Source organism: Vombatus ursinus, unplaced genomic scaffold (assembly GCF_900497805.2).
Source record: "Vombatus ursinus unplaced genomic scaffold, bare-nosed wombat genome assembly UNPS02014837.1, whole genome shotgun sequence".
NCBI lineage: Eukaryota > Metazoa > Chordata > Mammalia > Diprotodontia > Vombatidae > Vombatus > Vombatus ursinus.
Genome location: NW_020954615.1, coordinates 2,196,972 through 2,221,015, shown reverse-complemented (window position 1 = coordinate 2,221,015; position 24,044 = coordinate 2,196,972). Strand labels below are relative to the sequence as shown.

At 46.0% G+C, this 24,044-nt stretch overlaps 1 protein-coding gene across 4 annotated transcripts in view; it reads left to right on the top strand.

The window, feature by feature from the left end:
* SFXN5 (sideroflexin 5) overlaps positions 1–16,911 on the top strand; it is a 206,060-nt gene extending 189,149 nt beyond the window's left edge. For all 4 annotated transcript variants that reach the window (XM_027840006.1, XM_027840008.1, XM_027840010.1 and 1 more), the window contains one exon: positions 14,874–16,911. In XM_027840006.1, the coding sequence (XP_027695807.1) occupies positions 14,874–14,951 (78 nt within the window). In that variant the 3' untranslated portion in view covers positions 14,952–16,911. The remainder of the gene's footprint in view (positions 1–14,873) is intronic.
* Positions 16,912–24,044: the final 7,133 nt, after the last annotated feature.

Genomic DNA, 24,044 nt, shown 5'->3' with positions numbered 1-24,044 from the left:
TTGAATAAATTGAGACAGAGGTAAGTGACTCACCCAGAGTCCTACAGCTAGTAAATGTCTTAGGTGGAATTTGAACTTAGGTCTTCCTAACTGCAGGCTCAGTGCTCTATCCACTGTACCTCCTGGCTACCTAGATGGAAAATTTCTGGAGGATGAGGATTGTGGCTTTGTATCCTCAGAGCATAACTGTGGAGGTCACATAGGAAGGGAGGCCCCCATCATGAATCAGGCTGATATACGTTGTTAGCCTTCAGGTAAGAGCCTATGATGAGGCTGATATCCCAGGGCAGTCTTACCTTCCTATGGCAAGGAAGCAGGGTCCACTTTTTTTCTTCTCGTAGGTTGTTATTATTTTTAATCAATAACAGCGACAAACAGGAATAGGCAAAGAACTAGGCCAAGGGCCAATGGATGCATTTACTCATCTGCCCATATGTTTGCGTTTTTAAGAAGTGGTAGGAACACAAGTACCAGGGATATAGTAGGAGGAGGACTACTTCCCACCTGTGTGACCTTGGGCAAGTGATGCCACCTCTCTAAGCCTCAGTTTTCTGATCTGCAAAATGGGAGGGTGGGAGTTAGACTAGATGAGGTCTAAGGACCCTTCCATTCTCCCATCCTTGGCCCCTCTCTTGTCTTCCCATGTGCTTAGGTTGGTCAGGGCTGGCCAGTGCTGGCCAGTGCTAGATATTCAATAAATGGGGTCCCCCCACGTTGGAGTGATTGGATAAGGGAACGCCAATCAGTAGGAGAAGAATGGACAGAGGCTGGGATTTGTGGAATAACTTCTTGGCTTCAGCGCTCAGGCTTCAGAGGGCTTCTCGTTCTCAGGCCCACTACACTCAGGACATACTGGGGAGGGTTTCCCTTATTATGCCTAGGGAAAACTTGCCTCACTCCCATTATAAAGATGGGAAAATTAAGGTTCATAGGGCAGGGAATGGGCTTCTTTAAAAGCAGCTGCCCAAAAAATGGTTAAGATTGAAAAGTTTTCAGGTTTTTCTTTCCTCACTCCCAGGCTGAGACCACTAAGTCCAGGAGATTGGGCCATTTCTCCTTTCTCCTCCCCTGGTACAAGGGTAAGAATGTCTTAGGCCAGAGCCAGAAGATCCCAGACAGAGAGAATTGCCTATTTCCCCCTCCCCCAATCTGTTGGTATTCCAGGGCTCCTGATAGCAAGAAGATAAGACAATAGGGGTGGAGGTCAAGTCATCCTCTTAGAGGTTGGGGGCCCCCAGAAGGTAGGTGTTATGTATCCATCATCAGGCCAGTGGGCTCCTTAAAGGATGGGGCCATGATATGATTTCCTCTCTTATCTCCCATCTCCTTCCATCCCACCACTCAGAATCCAATGGAATTGCTTAAGACAGGAGACAGACAGACTGGCTATTGACATGAATCAAGTAGCATTGGCCTTTTATTAAGTGCCTACTGTGTGCAAGACACTATGCCTGGCACTGGGGATACAGAGAGATAAATCTTATGGTCCATTCCCTTAAAGAGCCTTCATTCACAGCATCACAGCATTTCAGAATTGGATGAAACCTCAAAGGTCCAACCCACACCTGAAAAATGCCCCCGCCTCTGCAGTGCACCCAACACATGCCATTCAGCTTTTCCTTGAAGCCCCACAGTGAAACACAACCTGACATTTGGGGCAGCTGTCACAGCTAGGAAAATTTTCCTTTTATCAAGCTGAATCTGCCTCTGCAATTTGCACTCAGTGTTCCCAGTTCTGCCCAATAGACCAAGTTTGATGCCTCTTCCACAAGCCATCATACACATAAAGACACCCGTCATACCCCTCCAAGGCTTCTCCTCTCCAGACTCAACACCTTCCCCCTCCACCCCATTCCTTCAACCAGTCGTAACATGACATGGACCGAAGACATTTTACCTTCCTGATCACCCTTCTAGGGGCTCCCCAGTTTATTAATGACTTTCTTAAGCCATGGCACTGAAGACTGAGAACAGTACTCCAACTTTCCCATTTTTATAAAGGGTAATACCATCTTCCCAGTCCCCCAGACTCACAGGAGTCATCCTGGACATCTCTCGCCCCCATATCTAAGCTGTTGCTAAGGCCTCTCGATTTCACTCTGGAGCATGTCTTGGAGATTTCACTCTGGAGCATCTCTTGTGGATTTCACTCTGGAGCATCTCTTGTGGATTTCACTCTCTGGAGAATCTCTTGTAGATTTCACCTCTGCAACATCTCTTGTGAATTTCACCTCTGCAGTATCTCTTCAATATGTCCCTTTCTGTCCTCTGTTCTCACCCTGGTGCAAATCCTCATCACCTCATACCTGGACTTTTGCAATAGCTGCTAGGAGATCTGCCTGCCTTTGCTCTCTCCCCACTCAGATCCATCCTCTACTCAGCCACTAAAATGATTTTCCTCAAGCACAGGCCCAACCATGTCACACTCCATAACACACACACACTCCACTCAGTAAATTCCAGTGGATTCCTATTGCCCCCAAGAGCAAATGCAAAATGCTCTGTTTGGCATTCAAAGCCCTTCCTAACCCAGCTTCCTCCTGCCTTTCCAGTCTTGTTACACCCTACTCCCTAGCACTCTCTTTGATACATTGACACTGACCTCTTGGCTCTATCTCTCAGCTCCAGGCATTTTCTCTGACTGTCCCTCAGGCCTGGAATGCTTTCCCTTCTCATCTCCACCTCCTACCTCCCTGGCTTCCTTCAAGTCCCTAAAACCCTACCTTCTATAGGAAGCTTTCCCCAACCCCTCTTAAATATAGTGCCTTCCCTTTGTTAATTATTTCCGATTTATCTTGTATGTAACTTGTTTGTATATAGCTGTTTGCATGTTGTCTCCTCTATTAGGCTGTGAGTTCCTTGAAAACAAGGACTTTTTCCTGGCACATAGTAGGAACTTAATAAATGCTTATAGACTGACTAACCAGGGCAGAGGACATCTCCTTATTCCAGAATCTTCATATAGTTCATCATATAGTCTAAGACTGAATTAGATTCCATATATTCACAGCTAGGTATCAGAAAAGGCTTCATGGAGGAGGAGATACCTGGGTTGAACCTAGAAGGAAAACAGGGCTTTGAAGAGGCAGAGATGAAGATGGAAAGTCCTTCAGATATGGGACACTTAGCTCATGTGGGTGCATGATGGCAAGAAAATCAAGTTTGGGGTGTAGGTTCAGAAGATGAAAGATTTAAGAAGAATAATAGCTTGCATTTTAAGGTTTGCAAAGAACTTTACAAATATATCATTTCATCCTCACAACAACCCTGTGGAGTAGGTACCATTATTATCCCCATTTTACATATGAGGTAACAGGAAGACAAAGGTCAAGTGATTTGCCTAGGGTCACACAGCTAGGAAATATTGAGGCTGGATTGGAACTCAGGTTTTCCTGATTTCAGATCCTTCGCTTTCTCCACTTGGCCATCTAGTTACCAACAACAGACTTAGAATTAGAAGAGTCCTTAGTAGACCATTCAGTCCACCCCCTTAATTTACAGATGAGGAAACTGAGTCACAAAGAGGTTTTAGTGACTTGCCCAGAGTCCTAAAGCTAGTAAGTGTCTCAATAGTGGTACCTCTAAGATCAAATTGAATTTCCTCTGTTTGTCATTTAAAGCTCTTCAAACCTGACCCCTTCCTCCATTACAGTCTCCCTTTTTGTGACTCTCTTCCATGCCCTTTACAATCCATTCTGGTCCAACTGATGTTCCTCACACAGGACACTCCATCTCCTATCTCCACACCTAGAATGCTCTGCCTCCTGATTTTGGAGTCCCTAACTCCCCTTAAGACTCAACTCAAATACCACCTACCACAGGAGACCTTTTCTGATACCCTTTCCCAACACCCTGGTTGCTAGGACCTGGCTCCCATCCCAGTTTATCTTATAAATATCTTATATACTTTGTACATGTCTAATATTTACTTATAACTAGGAGTGTGCTGGTAAATGTTTAACAACTGGCTCTCCAGGGGAAAAATATATGTATGACACACTTTTAAATCTGATCTGCACCATTAACATTTCTCCATCACTTTCTTCAGCCTCCGCAATCAACAAAACAATGAATCAAGTACGAATTTGTAGCTTTTCCTGATTTCCAAAGTGTAAATAAATGCTCATACTGAAAAACTTAACCATCAGTTCAGGAGACGGTTAGAGCTGGCTCCAGCACAGCCCTGCTTATGTTATCTGTTTATGTTGTCTCCCCTAATAGAATGTAAGCTCCAAGAGGAGCTTCCCTATTGTGTTTGCACCCCCAGCACTATGCTAATTGCTTTACAAATATTTTCTCACTTGATCCCCCCAACAACCCTGAGAGGAAGGTGCTATTCCGATCACCATTTTACAGTTGAAGAAACCGATAGACAGAGGTTAAGTCCAGAATCCTACAGCTAGTAAGTGTCTGAGGCTGGATTTGAACTCAGGTCTTCCTGACTCAAGGCCTGGTACTCAGTGCACTGTGCCACCAAGTATTAAACACTTACTATATGCAAGTCACTGTGCTAAGTAGTAGGATTATACATAGAAGCAAAAAACAAACAAACACAGCCCCTGCCCTCAAGGGGCTTACATTCTAATGGGAGATAACATGACAACATGTAAGATTTCCCCCTCAAGGGCGTGATGGAGAAAGGGGGCCAGAGAGAGCCCTGAGAGGAATGAAGGAGTGAACATGGCTGGCCAGGCCCCTTCCTTAAAATGCAGGACCTGTCCATTGGAGTATGGAGCTTCAGGAGTGGAGATACCTTCCTGGCTGAGAAGGCTGCTGGTTCACAGCAGAGAAAGAAGTCTGGAGGAGAGGAAGGAAGATTTAGGCTGGATGCAACAGAATGGAATGGGCTGCTCCAACAGCTGGTGGGATTGGATGTCCATTTGTCACATGGGTTGTGAGGGCCTCTGAAGGCCTTTCCAACTCTGAAAACCACTGATTCTGTGACCTCGGCTTTAAATTAAAGTAGAGAGACGAGGAAGGAGACCGCAGAGAGGCAATAAAGGCTGAACCCTATAGGATACTGGTTGTGTGAGAAGGAGATGGGTACAAAAGATATCCCTAGTGTGATATATTCTGCCCTTAGAGTTTCATTCCTCTGGGTCTCAAAGGCTTTTGCTCCTCCCAGAGTTTTATACTAGATTACATATGCTTGGGAGAGAAAAAAACATTAAGCCATTATCTAATACCTGGGGGATGATGGGGTGGGGAGATAGGTCCATTGATAGGTTGCTAATAGCAAGACCACAGATGGGCCCCTTGGTGAAGAAGGACCCAAACTCAATTCAATAAGCATATATTAGGCACCTACTGTATACCTAAATAAAAGATAGTCTCTGCCCTAATGGAACTTACTGTCTATCAGGACAAAATGCACTTTCATCTCTTTCACAATTTTGCTGTTAGTTTCAACCAGCATTCAGGATCCCTTCTTTTAAGGGAGCTGCCCTCTTAAGCCCGATTACAGTTGGCAACAGTTGGAAATAAGGATGGATTTGGAGTCTGAAGACCTGAGTCCAAATCCAGGTTCTCAGCTCACAGAAGTAACATGATTCACAGGAAGAGCCCCATATCTGAACCAGGGGGCCTGAGTCACTTCATGCCTCTACTACCTACCACCTGGGTGGCCCCTTTCTGGCCCTCAGTTTCCTCTTCTGTAAAATAGAGGGATTGGATTTTCAAAGGTGTCAAACTTCCAGCCCCCAGTGGCTTTCTAGGTTCATGTGCTGCCTTCATCGATCCATTTCTATTTGAGTTTGACAGCCCTAGGGTAGATGACCTCTAAGGCCCTTCTGGTGCTAAGTCCTGGGGGCTGCTCAGGAAACAGCTCTGGGGAGGAGGACAGAGTTTCAGCCCCTTCTCTTTACAACAAGAAAGGAAGCCTGGGATGGTGGTTCCAGCCTGCAAACATTTCCTGCCCCCCACTGGCTCCTCACACCCACAGCTCCCTTGCTTGGGAACATGGTATAATGCTCCTAACATGGTATAATGGAGTGTGGGATTTGAAGTCAGAGGACACAGGTTGGAATCTTCACTGTCCCTTAGGACCCTGGTGACCTTAAGCAAACTACTTAGCTTCTCTAGGCTTCAGACCCCCCCACCCCCACACAAAATCAGGGGGTTGGGCTAGCTAGGCTCCAAGTGCCTTCTAGTTCTAAGATCTTAAGATCCCCTCACCACCTGGCCCCTGCAGGCAGCAGCAGAAGGGGAAGGGAGAAAGGGTACGGCTGTGCACCAGGGACAGTACGATGCAGAGTAAGGGCACAGCAGAGGGCGCTCCCTCCCAAGACCAGGGAGGTATGCTCTCAGTCATCTGGTTAGCTCTCCCAGATGCAAGGGTAGAGGTGCACAGCCAGAGGAGAGCTCGGGCCAGAGCTCCCCTGGGGCCAGCCAAGGCAACAGGGCCAAGGGACAGAGCTGGTCCCACGCCGGGGCCAGGCAGCCCCTCCGATTATCCTGTGGGCCTCGGTGTTTCAGTGAAAGCCTTCACGGGGAGTTGCTAATAATGGCAGTAAGAGAAAATATGCTACATCTGTTATGGATAGCAGAACAAAATTAGCTGCTCACACCTCTGACATCCAAGATGTCTTAACTTAAAATACTCCTTGGCTTCCTTTGCATAATTTACTGATTATATTTAAAAGAAATACAATTTTGCAATTACTGTTCTTTCCAGCGTGATATCTATGCATCATCTCCCTTTTATGTTTATATATTTCTCCTTCATTAGTGCAGTCTGAAGGGTGATTAGGATTCTTCAAACATTTTACAGAGGTTAAACGTTGATTAAGATTTAATTATTACTGTAAATAGCTCGGAATGACATATGGTGTAAAAGCCTGGCATATGTGCATTTGAATAAATGAAGCGCTATTTCCCAGGATGCCTCAGTCTCTGCTTAACAGCTTTCCCGAAGGGTTATGTTACACCTCATGGTAAGATTGCTGGGATGTTATATTTTGTTGGTTTTTGCAGCTGAAAGCGAAGAACAGTTTTCCAGTTTTTTAAAAACATTGAATATTTTAAATACCTAAATTGTTTTGCACAAATTTTTGCTAATTTGTCTAACTAGGTTAAACATTTTCAAAAGCATTTCGATTTTGGAGCGTGGGCTCTGAGCATTGTGTCGGTGGCGGGCGTGGAGACTGGGGGAGCCCACGGGGGCGGGGGACATCAGGAGGTGGGGTGGGAGTGGGGGGATGGAGAGACCCCTGTGGCCTACGGTGGGGAGAGGTACCCAGACCTTTCCCACCTGCTCTCCTGTAGGCTTCCAAGCCTTTGGCATCATGGGAAGCAGGGAGCTCACAGGGAGGGGTCCTGCTCCCCTCCCCCTCTAAAAAGCCTGCACTTAGGACTCTAGCCTAGGATGAGATTTCCCTTCTGAACTCCAGGAACATTTCCTATTCCATTCCCCAGTGCTTTGTGTCATTCTTTGTCTCCTGAACCAGACTGTGAGCTCCCTGAGGGCAGAGACTGTCTGGTGCTGGGGAAAGACAGCTGGATTTGGAGTTCAAATCTCACCTCTGGGGCTCACTACCTGGGTGACTCAGGAAGTATCCATGGGCCTCAGGTTCCTTATTGTAAAATAAAGAGGTTGGACTAGTTGGCCTTTGAGGTCTCTTCCAGCTTCAGGTCTATGATCTCCTCACTTGGGCAATGAGAGGAAGGGTCTTGGACTCTGGATTGAGATGGCAGGGACCTTCAAGGTCGTTTCGTACACCCCCCCCCCCACTTTGCAGTTGAGGAAAATGGGACCCAGACTTGCAGGAAGTCACATAGGCAGAAAGTCTCAGAGCCAAGATCTGGAACCAGGTCCTCTTGACCCTAGAACCAGGACTCTTTTCATGGCCCAGACCTAGCACAGGGTTGGACACATGGGCACAGCTCCATATCCAAGGTGATCTCTGATCACTGTCAATGCTCATTAAAAGATGTGGAAAAGCATTGTAGGATTTGAGGGGAGTAGATGTTGTCTCTCTTTTCAAAAGGGGTGGAGAAGAAAAAGAAAGAGGAGGAGGAAAAGGAGGAAGAGGAGGAGAAAAAAGATGAAGAGGAGGAGGAGGAGAAGGAGGAGGAAAAGGAGGAGGGGAAAGAGGAGAAGGAGGGGGAGGAGGAGGAAGGAGAGGAGGAGGAGGAAGAGGGGGAAGAGAAGGAAGAAAGGGAAGAGAAGGAGGACGGGGAAGAGAAGAGGGAGGATAGGACAAACTATTGGCCAGTGAGCTGGGCTTTGATTACTAGCAACATTCTAGAATGAATTATTAAAGGGGTGGCTCATGAGTACTTAGAAAGGGAAACAGTGATCATTGGGAGCCATCATGGATTCATCAAGGACAAGACATTCTAGCCTTGCTCTGTTTGACCCCAAGAGCAGAACAAGGCACCATGGGTAGAAGTTGCAGAGAGCAAGACTTTGGAGAAACTTAATAATTCAGACCTTTCCAGGGTGGAATAGGCTGCCCCAAAAAGCAGTGAGCCACCCCTCAGTGGCAGTCATCAAGTAGAGGCTAGATCCCCTCTGGGGATGCAATAGTGAGGATTCTTGGTCAGCTTCAGGTTGGACCAGAGTCCTCTGAGTCCCTGCGCACGTGGGAGACCATAGTGATTCTGTGATTTAGCAAATACGCTAAATTGAGTTGAGCTGAATTTAATAAACTCCCTTTCTGCATCCCTTACCACTTCCCAACCCAGTTCCTCTCACCCCATTTGGGCTCATTGAGACCTTGTAGGGCAAGCATGGTGACCATGGAGTCAGAAAGTCCTGAGTTCATGTCCAACCTCGAACATTTACTAGCTGTGTGACCCTGGGCAAGTCACTTAACTTGTCTCTGCCTCAGTTTCCTCATCTGTAAAATGGGGATAATAATTGCACCTACCTCCCAGAGTTGTGAGGATAAAATTTTGTTGTTGTTGTTGTTCAGTCATTTCAAACTTTTTGTGACCTCATTTGGGGTTTTCTTGGCAGAAATACTGGAATGGTTTGCCATTTCCTTCTCCAGCTTATTTGACAGACAAGGAAGCTGATGCAAAGAGGGTAAATGACTTGCCCAGGGTCACATAGCCCATAAGTATCTGAAGCTGGATTTGAATTCAGGAAGATGAGTTTTCCTGACTTCAGTCATGGCCCTCTATCCACTGTGCCAGCTAGACGTCCCAGAATAAAATTAGATCATATTTATAATGTTTTGCGAAACTTAGAGTGATATATAAGTTGTTGTTGTTAATGATGATGAAGATGATGATGGGCACACCTCTCACTTCCATGAGTACAGCCCCACCCCCCACCCCAAGGAATGGAAGACAAATTTCTGGATTCTTTTTCACGTCGGCCCCTTCCTTTCTTCTTGACCGTTTCTTGTCTAGGCATCTTCAGTCCCTACTGTCCCAGGCCAACCCTGGCTCTGAGGTACCCACGGTGGCACATGGAAAGGGTAAAGGCCACAGCAAATTTTCATTTTTAATTAAGTAAATATTTCTGAAGCATGTACCATGTAAAAGGCATTGTGCTCTGTGCTGAGGGCCCAAAGAGAAAAGGGAAGCTGTCTCTGCCCACCAAGTGTTTACATTCTCCTGGGGGAATACAGCCTGTTTGTAGCTAAGTTTAAATTGAGAGAGAGAATGATCATATCTGCTTCCTAGAGAATATTGCACAGGGACATAGGTTTAAAGCTGGAAGTGTGCATAGAAGCCATCAATCTTGGCAGAAATAGCTACTGGGGTCTCTTCTGACTCTCTGTGGTTCTGAGTCTACCCTGCCCCTCTCACTTTGCAGATGAGGAAACTGAGGCAAAGAACCGCTGGCCCAGGGCCACACAGCTAGCAAGTGAGTGAGGTACGATTTGAACCAGGTTCTCCCAACACTGCCTCCCTTAGCCAAAGCTTGAAGATAAGAATTTTTAGAGGGAGAAATGAGAAAGGAGTGCCCTCTCTGCATGGGGGGTGGTTGATGTGCAAGGGATGAAGGGCTGACTGATAATACAGCTACCACTTGCAGAACCCCCCCCCCCCCCCGTGTGTCCAGGTCTGGGCTCAGCTATTCTTGGGGGAGAATCACAGGATCTCCTTAGCTGGAAGGGCCCTTGGTGGTGAACAAACATCTGTTTCCATCATCCCTGAGAAGGGATCATCTATCTGCACTCTTCTTGCAGAGGTGGAACTCACAATCTTCCATCGTTCTCTGCCTTGTTGAGCCCACCTCTGGAGGGGTGTGCTCAGGTCAAGGCACCACCTCTTAGGGAGGACAAGTGACAAAGTTGGAGAGTGCCCAGAACAGGAAGAAGATCTTAGATCTAACAAACATTTATCAAGTGCCGAGTATGTGCCAGGCACCATGCTAGGTGTTTTATAAATACCATCTCATTTGATCCTGGAAGGTAAGTACTAGTATTATCCCAATTTTACAATTGGGGAAACTGAGGCAAACAAGGTGAAGTGACTTGCCCAGGGCCACACAGTTACTAAGTGTCTGGGGCTGGATTTGAAATTGGCTTTTCCTAACTGAAGACTTAGTGCTCTACCCACTATGTCACCTAGGAGAATAATAAAGATCATGCTATATGATGGGAAAGGAGCAGGGAAATGGTTGACCTAGCTCTCTCATCTCCCTCCTGGCAGTGGAGTCAGACTAGAAGAAGGTTAAGGTGGTGCTGAGGGGAGAGGTCTCTGAGAAAGCCATTTTGGACCTGGAAGGGACCATAGAAATTCCATCTGTTCTATTTAACAAGCCATTTATAAAGTAACTAAAGCCATAAGGGACCTCAGGGGTTATCTGTCTAGTCTATCCCTTTTATTTTACAGATGAGAAAACCGAGGCACAGAAGTGAAGTGACTTAGATCACACAGTTAATAAATATCAGGAGTGGGATTTGAACCCAGATCTTTTGACTCTCAAATTAGTGTCCAGTGAGAAAATAGCTGCCCTTACTGCTGTTTTCCTGACCTCTCCCACCAGGACCCTACAGGTGCCCCATCCCCATTAGTCACATGACAGTTCTCTCTTAAATTCAGATCTGCTAACTCAATGAACATTTATTCAGCACCTTTTAGATGTGAGACAGTGCTCAGAGGCTTCCAAAAAGTCATAGAGGACATAGTCACTTCTTTTAGGAAGTTTAGCATGTCCTACAGAACCCATATGTCTCTCTGAGACAGATTTAGGCTCCAAATTTAAAATGGCAGCTACGATGATGATGGCGCTTAATTGTTTATATTTTTCAAAGCTCTATCTTATACAAAGCACATTGTGTGCAGTCTTCACAGAAACCTAATGAGTAGGGAGGAAATCATCTCCAGTTCACAGAAGAGAAAATAAAGACCCAGGGACAGCCTCCACAAGGATTTCTTAAAGGCTTACTATGTGTCAGGCACTGTGTTAAATGCCAGAGATATAAAGAAAATTTTAAAAAAAGTCTCTGTTCCCAGACATGTCTATATCTCTAGCTCCACAAATCTTATCCTCTTCCTTGACCTTTCTGCCCTGTTCAGTTTGCCTAAAGCCAATTTGTTATTATTTTGTTTAGTTCTGAAAAGTAATATCTTGATGATTCAACTGGTATGTTACTAAATCTGAACATTAATTTTAGGTAGCATACTCAGTTTTTTTATATTGGCACTGTCCAACCATGGACAATTCGTATCTCTCCAATTATGTGTCTTCCTTTATTTCTTTGCTATTGTTTTTTTAATTAAATTTTCTTTTTTTCCTTCCTTTATTTTTGTAAAGAATACTTTGTAGTTTTATTCATTCAAATTCTGAGTACGCCTCAGTAGGTTGATTCCCATATATTATAAACATTTTGGTAGTTATTTTGAATGGATTTTTTCTCTCTCCTCTTAATTAGGTTTTGTTAGTAATATACAGAAAGGGTGATGATTTTTTTGAGCTAATTTTATATACTGCTACTTTGGTGAAGTTACTAATTCTCTCCAGTTCATTTTAGAAGAATCCCTAGGGCTGATTAACGCCTCCAATCACCTGCAAATCTCTCCAATTTTGCCTTCTTTTTAGATGTGCTTGCTCCTCCCCTGTCCTTAAGACTGCTCTCTAGACAAGTATGAAAAGTGGTTCTACCCGCCACCAAGTTTCAGCTCTTCCAGTGCTTGGCCTGACCTATTAGTGGGTCCAGTCTCATCAGTAGCAATGTGACTTCATGCTACACCCACCTTTATCAAGACAGTTTCCTCCCTCTCAAATCAGTAGGCAAAAGCAGATTCCACACCAAGAGGACCAAATTTGACATCAGAGGACCTGGCTTCAAATCCTGGCTCCTTTACTTACTACCTGTATGATTTTTGGACAAGTCACTACCTCTTCTGGGCTTCAACATCCTCATCTGTTAGATAAGGAGGGGGCAGACTCAATGAGCTCTCATGTCCCTTCCAGGTCTGCATCGTTAAGTCTGTGATCTTTTCCTATTTTATGGTGCCTGTTTAAGCCACCTGCTAAAATTCCCGATTCTCCCAGGAGGGTATCTCCCTCTCTCAGTTCATTTCATCCAACCAATAAGCATTTGTCAAGTACCTATTATGTTCCAGACACTGCACTAAATGCTAGGGATACAAAGAAAAAGCAAAAATTGTCCCTGTCTTCAAGTTTATATTTTAGTGAGGAAGACAATATATATAAATCAGAAGTGACTGATAAGTCCTGGTTGGGTAAACAGGCTCCCACTCCATGCGTCATCTTGATGACTCATCTCCTGGGTACCCCTCCCCCTAGCCAAGGGATGACTTTCCAGAAATCTATCGCCACTACAGATTTATAATATCAAAAATATTTTACACATAACATAAAAATAGCAGATATCATTTTCACCAAGGGAAGAGAAGGGATGGTCCTACATGGGAGCCCAGCAGGGAATCCTTCTGTGAAGTGAATATTCTTTGTGGTTTATCTGGTTTTGTTTTGTTTTGTTTTGTTTTTTTACCAGATTTTCATGCAGTGGGTTGATTCAGGAGTCGACTAGTGTTGGTCTGGCAAGGGCTGGTACTGGGAGAGAGAAATGAGCAGGTGTCAGGGCCCAGAGTCTGCAGAATGGGCACCTAAAGCCTGGAGAACAGAGAGTATCCAAAGGGCCAGCTATGGGTAGATGAATTCTTAATCAAACAAAGGATGTGGCGATTACAAAAGATAAACTAATTTTTGATGATGTGAAATTGAAAAGCCTTTGCACAAACAAAATTAATGCATCTAGGATAAGAAGGGAATTAGTCAACTGTGAAAAAAATCTTTGTGTCAGATTTCTTAGGTAAGGGTATAGTTGTCCAAGATATATAAACAACCAACAGAAATATAGAAGACCAAAAGTCATTCCCCAATAGATAAGTAGTTAAAGGATATGAACAAACAAGAAGACTTGTGAACAATTCACAACCACATAAAAAATGCTCCAAATCACTAAAAGTAAGAAAAAAATTAAACAAAAACAATCCCAAGGTTTCATTTTATCCCCAGAAAATTGGCAAGGATGATAAAAGATGTGAAAGGTCAATGTTGGAGGCATTGTGGGAAGACAACAGGTACACTCATGCATTGTTAATAGAGCTGTGAATTGGTATAACCATTCTGGAAAGCAATTTGGAATTATGCAAATAAAGTGGCTAAGATGTTCATACCCATTGACCCAGAGATTCCATTATTAGACATATACCCCAAGGAGATCACTGACAAAAAGAAAGGCTCCATATACACCAACATATCTATAGCAGTACTTTTTGTGGTAGCAAAGAACTGGAAATAAATCACTTTGTCCATCAATTAGGCAATGGCTAAACAATTTGTGGCAAATAGATGTAGTGGAATATTACTATGCTGTAAGAAATTATGAACATAATGAATACAGAAAAGCATGAAAAGACCTACATGAACAGCTGCATAGTGAAGTAAGCAGAAACAAGAAAACAATATACACCAGAGGTGTCAAACTAGATCAAAATTTAATTGGGAAATATTTAACAAAATGAATAAAAATGCAATAAAATGTAGATAACATTGCATTTTAAAACTAACTCAATATGTGACCCGTATGTATGTATTAATGACCCCCATTTTTGTTTGAGCTTGACACCCCATACACACAAAAATCGAAAAGAGTAAAAATCACAAGACAATTGAAAATGAATGATACAAAATTACAAGGAATAAATTTGACCCCAAAGAAGAGATAGGAGAAACACCTCCCCCAGTTCTTTTGCATAGGTAACGGATCCACAGTTATGGAACATTACGTATTCTGTCAGATTTTTTTTTTTCAATCTTCTAATGCATTTCTGCTAATATAAGAAAAATGACAATAATACCAAATTAATTTACACTTTTAGCATTATGCCAATCATATTATCAAAGGGATACTTTATAAGACTTGAGAAAATAATAACAAAATTCATCTGGAAAAACAAAAGATCTAGAATATCAAGGGAAGTGATGAAAAGAGTTACAGATGGAGGGGAAAGAGCACTTCCAGACCTCAGGCTATATTGTAAAGCAGCAATCATCAAAACCATCTGTTATTGGTTAAAAAAAATTAGAGAGGTAGATTTATGGAGCAGACTAGACAAAGGAGAATCTGAAACAATGAAACTCAATAATCCAATGTTTGACAAAGTGGAAAACTAAATTACTTAGGAAAGAACTCTCTATTTGATTGAAAAAAAAAACTTCTGGGGAAACTGGAAAGCAGTCTGGCAGAAATTAGGTTTAGACCATCACCTTCCACCATATTCCACAACACATTCTAAATGGAGAATTGATCTAAATATTAAAGTTCTTTCACCTTTGCCAGTTTTTAGCCCCATGTGCTAAGTATCACTGGTTAATCCCTCCCTCTCTGTAGTGCCCATTTCTCACCTGGCCTCTTGCCTGTCCTTTTTTTTTTTTCCAGATTGAAACATCCCAATTGGAGCCAGAGATTGCACTGGCCACAGCCAGTCGGACAGTGGTATACAACAAAGGCCTGTGAGTGGACGCAGGTCCTCTGGTCAGAGAAGCAATGGGCCAGAGGACCGGGTAGGGTGAGGGCTGGAAAGAGGAAATGTCAGCCTGCCCTCCTGACTCCAAGTAGTTGAGCAAGGAGTTCCAAGCTAACACCAGATCACTAATGTTGGAAAGGAAGTAACATTTTCAGACAACCACCACCTTACAGGAGGTTGGGAGGTTAAAGCAGTCAGATTTTAACACAAGGGAGAAGGGGGAGGGGGAAAAGCCTAGTGCAGGGGAGAGTCAGATTTTATAGAAAGGAAATACTATAATCAAGCACATTTCTGGGCTGTGGTGGGGAGCTTACAGAACCTATCCCAGCACAATCATGAGTGAAGCTGGGAAGAAATATATAGAATGCCCTAAAGAGAGAAATAGGGTGTTGGGATTTTAAAGGTTTTTTTTTGTTTCTTTTTGTTTGGTTGGGTTTTTTAAAGTCAGAATTGAGTCTTAACACTGGTTGATGCTGCAAAGAAGCCATTTCATAGCTGGGTGGATAAGCATGGGAATTGGGCACATGAACTTGATGGGGTGGGGGTGCTGCATCACATCCTCTGGGGAAAACCTGAGCACTGTTGCCCAATCTTGCCCTGGCTAATCTGGTGTTTCCAGTAAACAGGAGATGCTACATGTGTCCCTTCCCCTATTCTTCTCTCCCTTCCTTGAAGACTGGAACCCAACTAGACTGGAACTTGAGACCCTGGGGCCTTCCCATTAAAGGGACCAGGAAAGCATGTCCCTATCCCTAGCAGCAGCCTTCTGCCCTCTGGAGCCCCCCAGATGGGGAAGCCACAGGTCAGTTATCGAGGGCACCAAAGCAAGCCTAAATCCAGACCTTACAGGAGACTGGGTGCCTCCATTTTGTGATTTGGGAAAGGGAGATGGGAAGGGATGCTACTAATGGAATGATGACATTGGAGGCACTTTACAACTGTGAGTGCTTCCAAGACTAAGGACTGAATCACCTTTGGAAGAAGATGCCAGCACTTTATATGCACCAACAAGAGAGGGATAAGGACTTTAAGTGGCCCAAATTGGTGGGGCCTGGGGAGTGGAGGAAGAAAAAGGCAGCAAGTTCCCAGGGTTGCAATCTAAGCTGGGGACTGACGCTCTGGAGTGCTCCCCTGAGCCCTTTGGGACAAACTAGACCTGGTCTCTGGCCCAAAATTCTAGCCAGAAGATCAGGATCAGGCAATGTAACCCTTCCAGGACTGCCTGGCACCCCTTCCCCACCATGGAAGCCCATCAGTAACCAGATCTCAGATGGCACCTGCCTGCCTGTCCAATCATCCAAGCTACACCAGTATGTGCTGAAGTCCCCTGTCCTCTGCTTCTCCCCACTCTATCCCTATCAGGAATAAGCCAAGACTTGATGGACGCAAAGTTATCTAAATCCTTGAAAATGACCCAGAAATTGGTTCCTTCCAGCCTCCAAAGCCATTGAAGCTCCAGGGGTGGAAAGAATTCTCCTCTCCCCTTTGCCCAAAGAGGAGAGACCTAGGAATTAAGGATATGCCACCCCTCTTGGGATGGGGACCATGTAGGAAAAGCCATCTGGGACACATCTGCCCGGGAAAGATGCAACTGAGCCTTTCACTCTTCACGAAGACCAATGGAACTGGGAACCACGTATCAACCTCAGGATGGCCGTGCAACTGACAGGGATGTTTGGACCAACTTGGGTTTATTCCCCTTTAGACCACTCTGCCCCAAAGCGGCCTGTCTCCTTAGACCTGTACTACCCTTGACTTCTCCCCTCCCCCTTTCCTTTACTCTCCTCCCCAAGTGGGTTTTGTATCAGGGATGCAGAGAGCTGTTGTTCCTGGCTCAGGCTTGAGAGGCTGGGTGCTTAGACAGAAAGCCCAAACCTGGGGGAGCTAGGTGGCATAATGGATAGAGCACTGGCCCTGGAGTCAGGAGGACCTGAGTTTAAATCCACCCTCAGACACATAACACTTACTAGCTGTGTGACTCTGGGCAAGTCACTTAACCCCAATTGCCTAAAAAAAAAAAAAAAAGCCCTAGTTACACTGACTTGCTTTGGGACCTTAGTAAAATGACTTCCGCTCTCTGGGCCTCAGTTTCCTCATCAGTGAAATGGGCAGTGGTAGAAGGATGGGCACTATATTGATCTTAGAAGTCCTTTCCAGCTTTCAGAGCCTTTGATGCTTTGACTCCAATTCAAAATTGGATACAGAAAGGTATAGGCTGACATTTGCCTGGACAGATCCCATAAGGGATTGCTTCTAGAAGGACCAACTATTATTATCAATGATTATGTTGAAAGAAAAAAAAATCCCTATTTTGGTAACAATAATGCCTGAGCTGTCTAAAGCAAGACCAGCCTCCTGGGAGGGATCCCCAGGCAAGGCCAGACCTTAGCTATGATTTCAGGATTCCTGGAGCCCTTCAATGCAGTCAGATTGCAAAAGGGAGAGATTACTGCAGCCTGGAGTGACCACCTGTCACTTCTTACTTATCTCATGGCTAGGTCTCCTGTGAGACGCCTGGTCTACTGTGAAGAGAACAAGGTCTCTATCTAGCTTAGGAAAAGAGATAACTGAGCTGTGCCCTGTAGAGATGGAGAGGAAAAGCTGATCTGGTCTCCTTGGCTCCGAGATGGGCAACAGAGCTCCACCAGCCCAGGGGAGCAGTGGGGGTGACAGGTCACTTTTCTCAAGGAGGCTTCCTCCTACCAGACTGAGCTAGGAAAAAGGGCCCAGAGAAGGATAGCAATGCGCTGGAAGTCACACAGGGACCACCTTGGGGACTAAGATGGCAGGTGAGACTCTCCTCTCTCTTCTGAAATGTCAGCTTGTGGCACCAGGTACTCTCTTGGTTTGTCATTAGGGGGCAAGAGGGCCAACTAGTTCCCATCCCTAGTCTCCTTTGACACAGCTGTGAGCCTGTTAGGTGGGGGGGCAGAGGCCAAAGTCAGCGTGTGGGGCAGGAGGAGGGGGCGTAGCCTGGTGTTCGGCAGTTAGGCTGGACCTGGTGCCGTGGCTGCACCATCCCCACCCCACCCCTAGTGGGGAGGGCTCAATATGTGTATTGAGGAGGAGCAATAATGAGGGGGTGTATTCTTGAGCTGGGTCCTTCCTTGCCTGCCTCACCCTGGGCTAAGAAGAGCCAATCCCACTATAATGTGAATTTCCTGTAATCCCAAGGTTTTAGAGGACTATGTATGTGGGCATATGCATGGGGGCCCACCAATGGGTGCAGGGAGCTGTAGGCCCCCAGCTTCCCTTCCAAGAGATTGAACTCAGCGCCTAGAGCCCTACCCTGTCCCCCTCAAGCTAGAACTGTGCACTTTATCTTGGGACAGGGCTGCTAGCGGACATCCCCTAAGGAGATGGGGAGGGAGCCGCCAACCCCCACCACGCCAGCATCCTCAGATTCTGGCCGTCTCTTTTCCTTTGTCTTCCAGCTGATTTCTAGCAATCTTAACTAAGTTAGGTGAATCTCTAGAAGGCGGGACGGATGAGGGAGGTGGTAGAGGAAGCAGAGCCCTCCTTTCCGCACAAGCTGAAAATGGGTGGAAGAGTGGTCTGCCTTTCAACCACTCTGATCCACTATTCCCCCCAAACCTTGCTAGGGAAGCAGCTTTGCAGATACCCACCGGCCCAGAATTTCCCCACTTCTACCCAGGCAAGAAGAAAAGAATGTTGGCAGCCAGGGAAAAGGGCAGGTCGCTCCCTGGTCCCTTGCAGTGTTCACCTGCCAGATTGATGGAGGGTGCGAAGTCTGGGGGTCAGGTGGGTAGAGGCGGCTTCAGCTACTACTGAACTCAGGGTTTTGCTCACCCTGTGCAACAGACCATCTGTAGATGTTTCTCATCCTTCATCCAGCTGCTTCCAGATCTGCCACAGAAGTATAGGGCTACTCTTCTGCCCAGATTGGGAGCGTGGCCCATTTGGGTCACTCAAAGGACCAGGTCCCAAGGATCAGATGTCAGGAGATTCAGGCCCCTCGTGGGGAGGAGAACAGACCAACCTGTCTACCCATCATATCCTCATCGTCCTTCCCTGCTGCGGCCTGGGTCCTTGATCTGGACGGCTTCAGCCACCGTGTATGTGACCATGTCCACAAGAGCACCTTCGTGTTCTGTTGGGGTGGGGGGAGGGAGGAATAGGAAACCTGTTCCAAATTGCCAATTGTCTTCCAGCCCTGCCTAGGGCTCAATGTGAATAATTGTACCACCCTATATACCTCGGCCAGACCAGGGGATTTGCCAACTGTGGGCATAGAGTCTTTTTAACCTTCTGAATCAATTTCTCGTTCTCTGTGATTTATGTAACACCAATAAATATCAAAGATTAAAGCCCTAAGATTTGGCTTCTTGGATGGGCAGGGAGAGAGGAAGCCACCAGAGCAGCCTAGAGTGGGGGTGGGTGGTCGGAGGGAGCAGCCCACAGGGGCCAGTTCTGGAAGCCCCCTTTCCAGGAGGAGGGTCACAATACTAGGGTCCCAGACCCCTCGCCATACAGCCCTGAGGCCTGGCTCCCTGTGGACTCGGGGGACAGCCAGACAGAGCAGAGAAGGAGAGCAGCTGAGGACAGAGTGGGAAGCAAAGAGTGGACAGACCGATCCCCTTCAGGATTTTACCAAAGGCAAAGGGGTCTTTGTCATTTATAAGGCCAGAGAACTAGAGTTGGAAGGGGCCCCATAAGCCATCTAATCTTTCCCCCTTATTTCACAGAAAAGGAAACCGAGTCTTGGGGAATTTGAGTGGCAGGCCGAGGGTCACAGTCAGCATGTGAGGCGCCATTTAAATTCTGAGTCTTGAGCCAGTGTCCCTGGAGGCCATCTACTCCAGCTCCCTCATCTTATCAATACTGAGATCGAGACTCCAAGTGTTTAAATGATATAACTCCCATCGCCCAGCTGGTAAGTGGCCAGACTGGGATGCAGACCAAGGCTCCCTAACTCCAAAGTCAGCCCTTCCTCTGCATCGTGAAGCCCCCAGGGCCCCCAGGCTCCCTTCAACAGGGAGATTCCCTAGTGCACAAGAGGGCTGTATCCACACCAAATCCGTGCATCTCTGGCTGCTCCAGAATGAGCCTCTTACCTCAGGAATGGTAAGTGCCCACCTAACCTCACATCAGCCTCAAAGTCCCTTGTGGCCTGGGTTGAAGTCCTTCTCATTTTAGCCCCAAGAGGCAGCATTGGGCAGGTGAAAGAATCCTCACTCCATCATTGGCTACCTGTGTGACTTTGGGCATGTCACTGGACTTTTCTGGGCTTTGGCTCCCTGTAGACAGGGAAGATGGACCAGAGGACTCCTTCTGGCTCTTAATCTGTAATTCCATGATCATTTTCCCTCCTGCTACATAGTTTGGGGTCTACTGTAGGATGAGTGGCTCAGTGCTGTCCCTCATTTTCCACACATACACATCCATTCCCCAAACCCAACTCCATATCCCAGATTTATCACTCTAGATTTAGTCCCAGCCTAGAAGCTACCACCAGCCCTCCTGGAGCTCCTGAGGAGTAAGAGAAGATGGGTTTCTCTAAGGGTCTTTTAGCATATTCCAGATGAGGCAGGCAATAGTCCTCCCTCTCTCTGGCACTCCGGAAGGTCACCTGAGAGACATAAGGCAACAGAAGAGATGTGGAGGCAGAAGAGGAAAGGACAGAGTGTGGGGCATATTCGGGGCTCGTGGGTGATGAGCAGGAGCACCGGCTTCTGTGTCTTCTGTGCCCTCTGTACCTGGTTTCTTTTAGAATCATAAATGAGGAACCACCTCAAGGTCTAAAAATGTGGATTTGAATCCAGATTCTGCCTCTCATGGCCTGCAGGACTGTAGGCAAATCACTTGACTCTCAGCTTGCTCACTTATAAAACGGGTCACTTCCCTACCAGAGTTGCTGTGGGCATTTAATAAATGTATGTTGATTGACTGAATTCTTGAAAATGCTTTGTAGACCTAAAAGTAATATTGCAGTAAGAGCTGTTGTTACTATCTACTCCAGAAGTGACCCAAGTTTGTGGAACGTGATAAAAGGCCATGGTCTGACTGTAAGACTTTGGGCAAGTCATTGCTACCTTGCTTGGCCTCAGTGTTCTCTGGGAAATGAAGGGGTTAAGATAGATGATATCTAAGGTCCCTTCCAGCCCTATTAATCAGTATGCATTTATCACTTACTGGCTATGTCAGACATTCGATACACAAAGACTAACATGGTAGCTCCTGCCCTCAGGGAGCTAACATTCTGTTTACGTCCTTTGATCTTCTGCATAAGAGAAGGAACATGGGCCTAGGAGACTGGCAATGTTATTGGCTCTGGATATGCAAGACCTTGGGTAAGTCTCTTCTCTTCTTGGGACATCAGTTCCCTGCCCACAAAATGGACAAGAGAGTGTTCAGTTAAGTGACTGTTAAGGTCCCTTCCCATTCAGATGCCTGTTTCTTTGGTCCTAACCCTGGTGAAGGCATCTCCTGGAGTACCATGCAACCAGACGTCTGTCTCTACCAGCCCCTGTGCCCTTCACTGTCCTGATGATCAGCAAAAATCCCCTCGGGGAGGAGGGGTTGGAAGAAGGATGACAAACCTTCCAGCCTGGGCTGTACTGAACTCATCACCCCAAAGATCATTAACCCTCCAGGAATGTAATGCCTCTGTGCCTCAGCTTGGCTGTGTCCCTAGCCTGCCCCTCCCCCTCAGCCTCCCTTCCTCCCACTCTTCAAGGCTGTATGTGATTTACAAAGCATTTTCCTTACAATAAAGTAGGTGGCAAGGTCCACTTTACCGATGAGGAAACTGAGGCTTGGAGAGATGATGGGACTTGTCCAGGGCCACAGGGCTAAGAAGTGTGGTACAGTAAAGTGATATAATGATAACAGCAGTAGTAGTAGCAGCAGCAGCAGTAGTAGTAGTAGTAGTAGTAGTAATAGTAGTGATAGCAGTAGTAATAATAAACATTTATATAGCACCTACTTTGTGCCAGGCTCTGTGCTAAGCACATTATAATTATTATCTCATTTGAAAGGTGGAAGATGGGAGGAGGCTGCCACTGACTGAGAGGTCAGGGTTCAATAACTCCCTGCAGATTGGGGCTGTCACCTGTAGGTATCTCCTTCCCTGCCAACAGTGTTCAGGGGACGCATGGTTCTGCTCTTGAGTCTGACTCTTCAGGACTGAGGGCCTCAGTCCAGCCCCCGAGGGCAAGCCCTCCTCCTCCATGGAGCAGTTCAATGAACAAGCTTTACGGAGCCCCTTGTGGTGGGCAGGTCTGTGCTGGGCACTGAAGGAGCCAAAGTTGGAGGAGCATGCTTCTCCCCTGCTCATAGATCCCTGTTACCTCTGATGGTTGTTATTCAGTCCTATCCAACTCATTGTGACCCCATTTGGGGTTTTCCTGGCAGAGTTACTGGAGTAGTTTGTCATTTCCTTCTCCAGCTCATTTTACAGATAAGGAAACTGAGGCAAAGAGGGTTAAGTGACTTGCCCAGGGTCACACAGCTAGTACATGTCTGAGGCTGGATTTGAGCTTGGGTCTTCCTGACCCTAGGAGCAGCATTCTGTCCACTGAGCAACCCAGCTTCCTCCATTACCTCTGAGATCAAGTACAAATCTCTCTGTTCCACCTTTAAAGCCTTTGCAATATATATGGTTCCAGCTATCTTTCCACTCAGACATTTTACTATCTGTTGCTTATTTTACATTCCAACTGGGTGTTTGCCATATGCAACATCTCCATGCCTTTGCCCAGACTGTGCCCTCCTCCTTGAGTGCACTCTCTCCAAGAATCCCTCACTTCTTTCAATGACCATCTCCTCCACTGCAGCTTCTTGACCTCTTTATGTGTTATGGGCCCCTTGGACAGCCTGCTGAAGCCTTCTCAGAACTGTATTTTTATATGTGCAAAACAAAACACACAGGAAAGAAAGGATATCTTGAAATTCAGTGATGAAAGCATTTTCGAAAACAAATTTACAGACCCCAAGTTGGGATACAGGAAGCCTAGCCTGATTCTCCCAGCGCTCCAGCAGCTGATGCCCTCCTGTCAGGAAATACTTTGCATCCACTTTGTGTGTATTTCGTATTTAAATTTTTTATATTCTTTTCCCTCAAAAGAATATAAGCCCTTTGAAGTCAAGTACTGAGTTTTCCCTCCCTGTATCTTCAGTGCCTAGCACAACCCCTGGGGCATAGTAGGTATTTAACAAATGTTTGCCGAATGAATTAGGATAATAATAGTAGTTTACATATGTATAACTGTTAAGTTTTCAAAAACTTTTGAGGATGTTATCTTGTTTGAGCCTCTCAACAGCTCTGGGCTAGAATAATCCTTACTTTACAGATGAAGAAACTGAGTCTTAGAGGAGTTAAGCAACTCGCTCAGAGTCAAGGTGAAGCATTGTGGTGCCAAGGAAAGAACCCTGGACTGGGAGGCAGATGACCTCATTTCAAGTGTCATTTCTGCCACCAAATAGCCTTGTGACCTTGGGAGGAGGGTGGGTGAGATGATCTGTAAAGACCCTCCTAGTTCTGACTGTAAACAAATGTGTCAGAGAGGTCAGAGGTGGGGGAGAGGGGCTGGATCTTGGAAGGCCTTGAATGCTGGGCAAAGGAGTTTTTATGGAGTTTTCATGGAACTGTGAAGTATTCATGGACCATAGAGCTCTGGTCTAATCTAGGTTAGAGGCAGTAGAGTGTAAGGATGCTAGATGTGAGTCAGGAGGACTCGGGGATCAAATCCCATTTGGGCGTTTCTTACATGTCCCTGGACAAGTCAGTGACTCAAGTCTTCCTGTCTGTAAAATGAGAGCTTTGGACCCATAGCCTCTAAGGTCCCTTCCAAACTAAATCTATGATCCTATGATCTGCTACCCCATGCAGGAGCCCCCTGATGGCAGGTCTTTAGCTTCTGCTGAGGATGGGGAGTTCATTAGCCAGGGGCAGCCTCTTCCTTCGGTACAGAGGAGCTCATGATGAAAGTGGAACCTTGGGAGGGATCAATTGAAGGCAGTTTGCAGAATGAATCATCTAGGGGAAACTGGAGTCAGGGAACCCCAAACAAGAGGCCCCCAATTCAGATGCTGGCATGAGAATGGAAAGGAGATCACCAAGG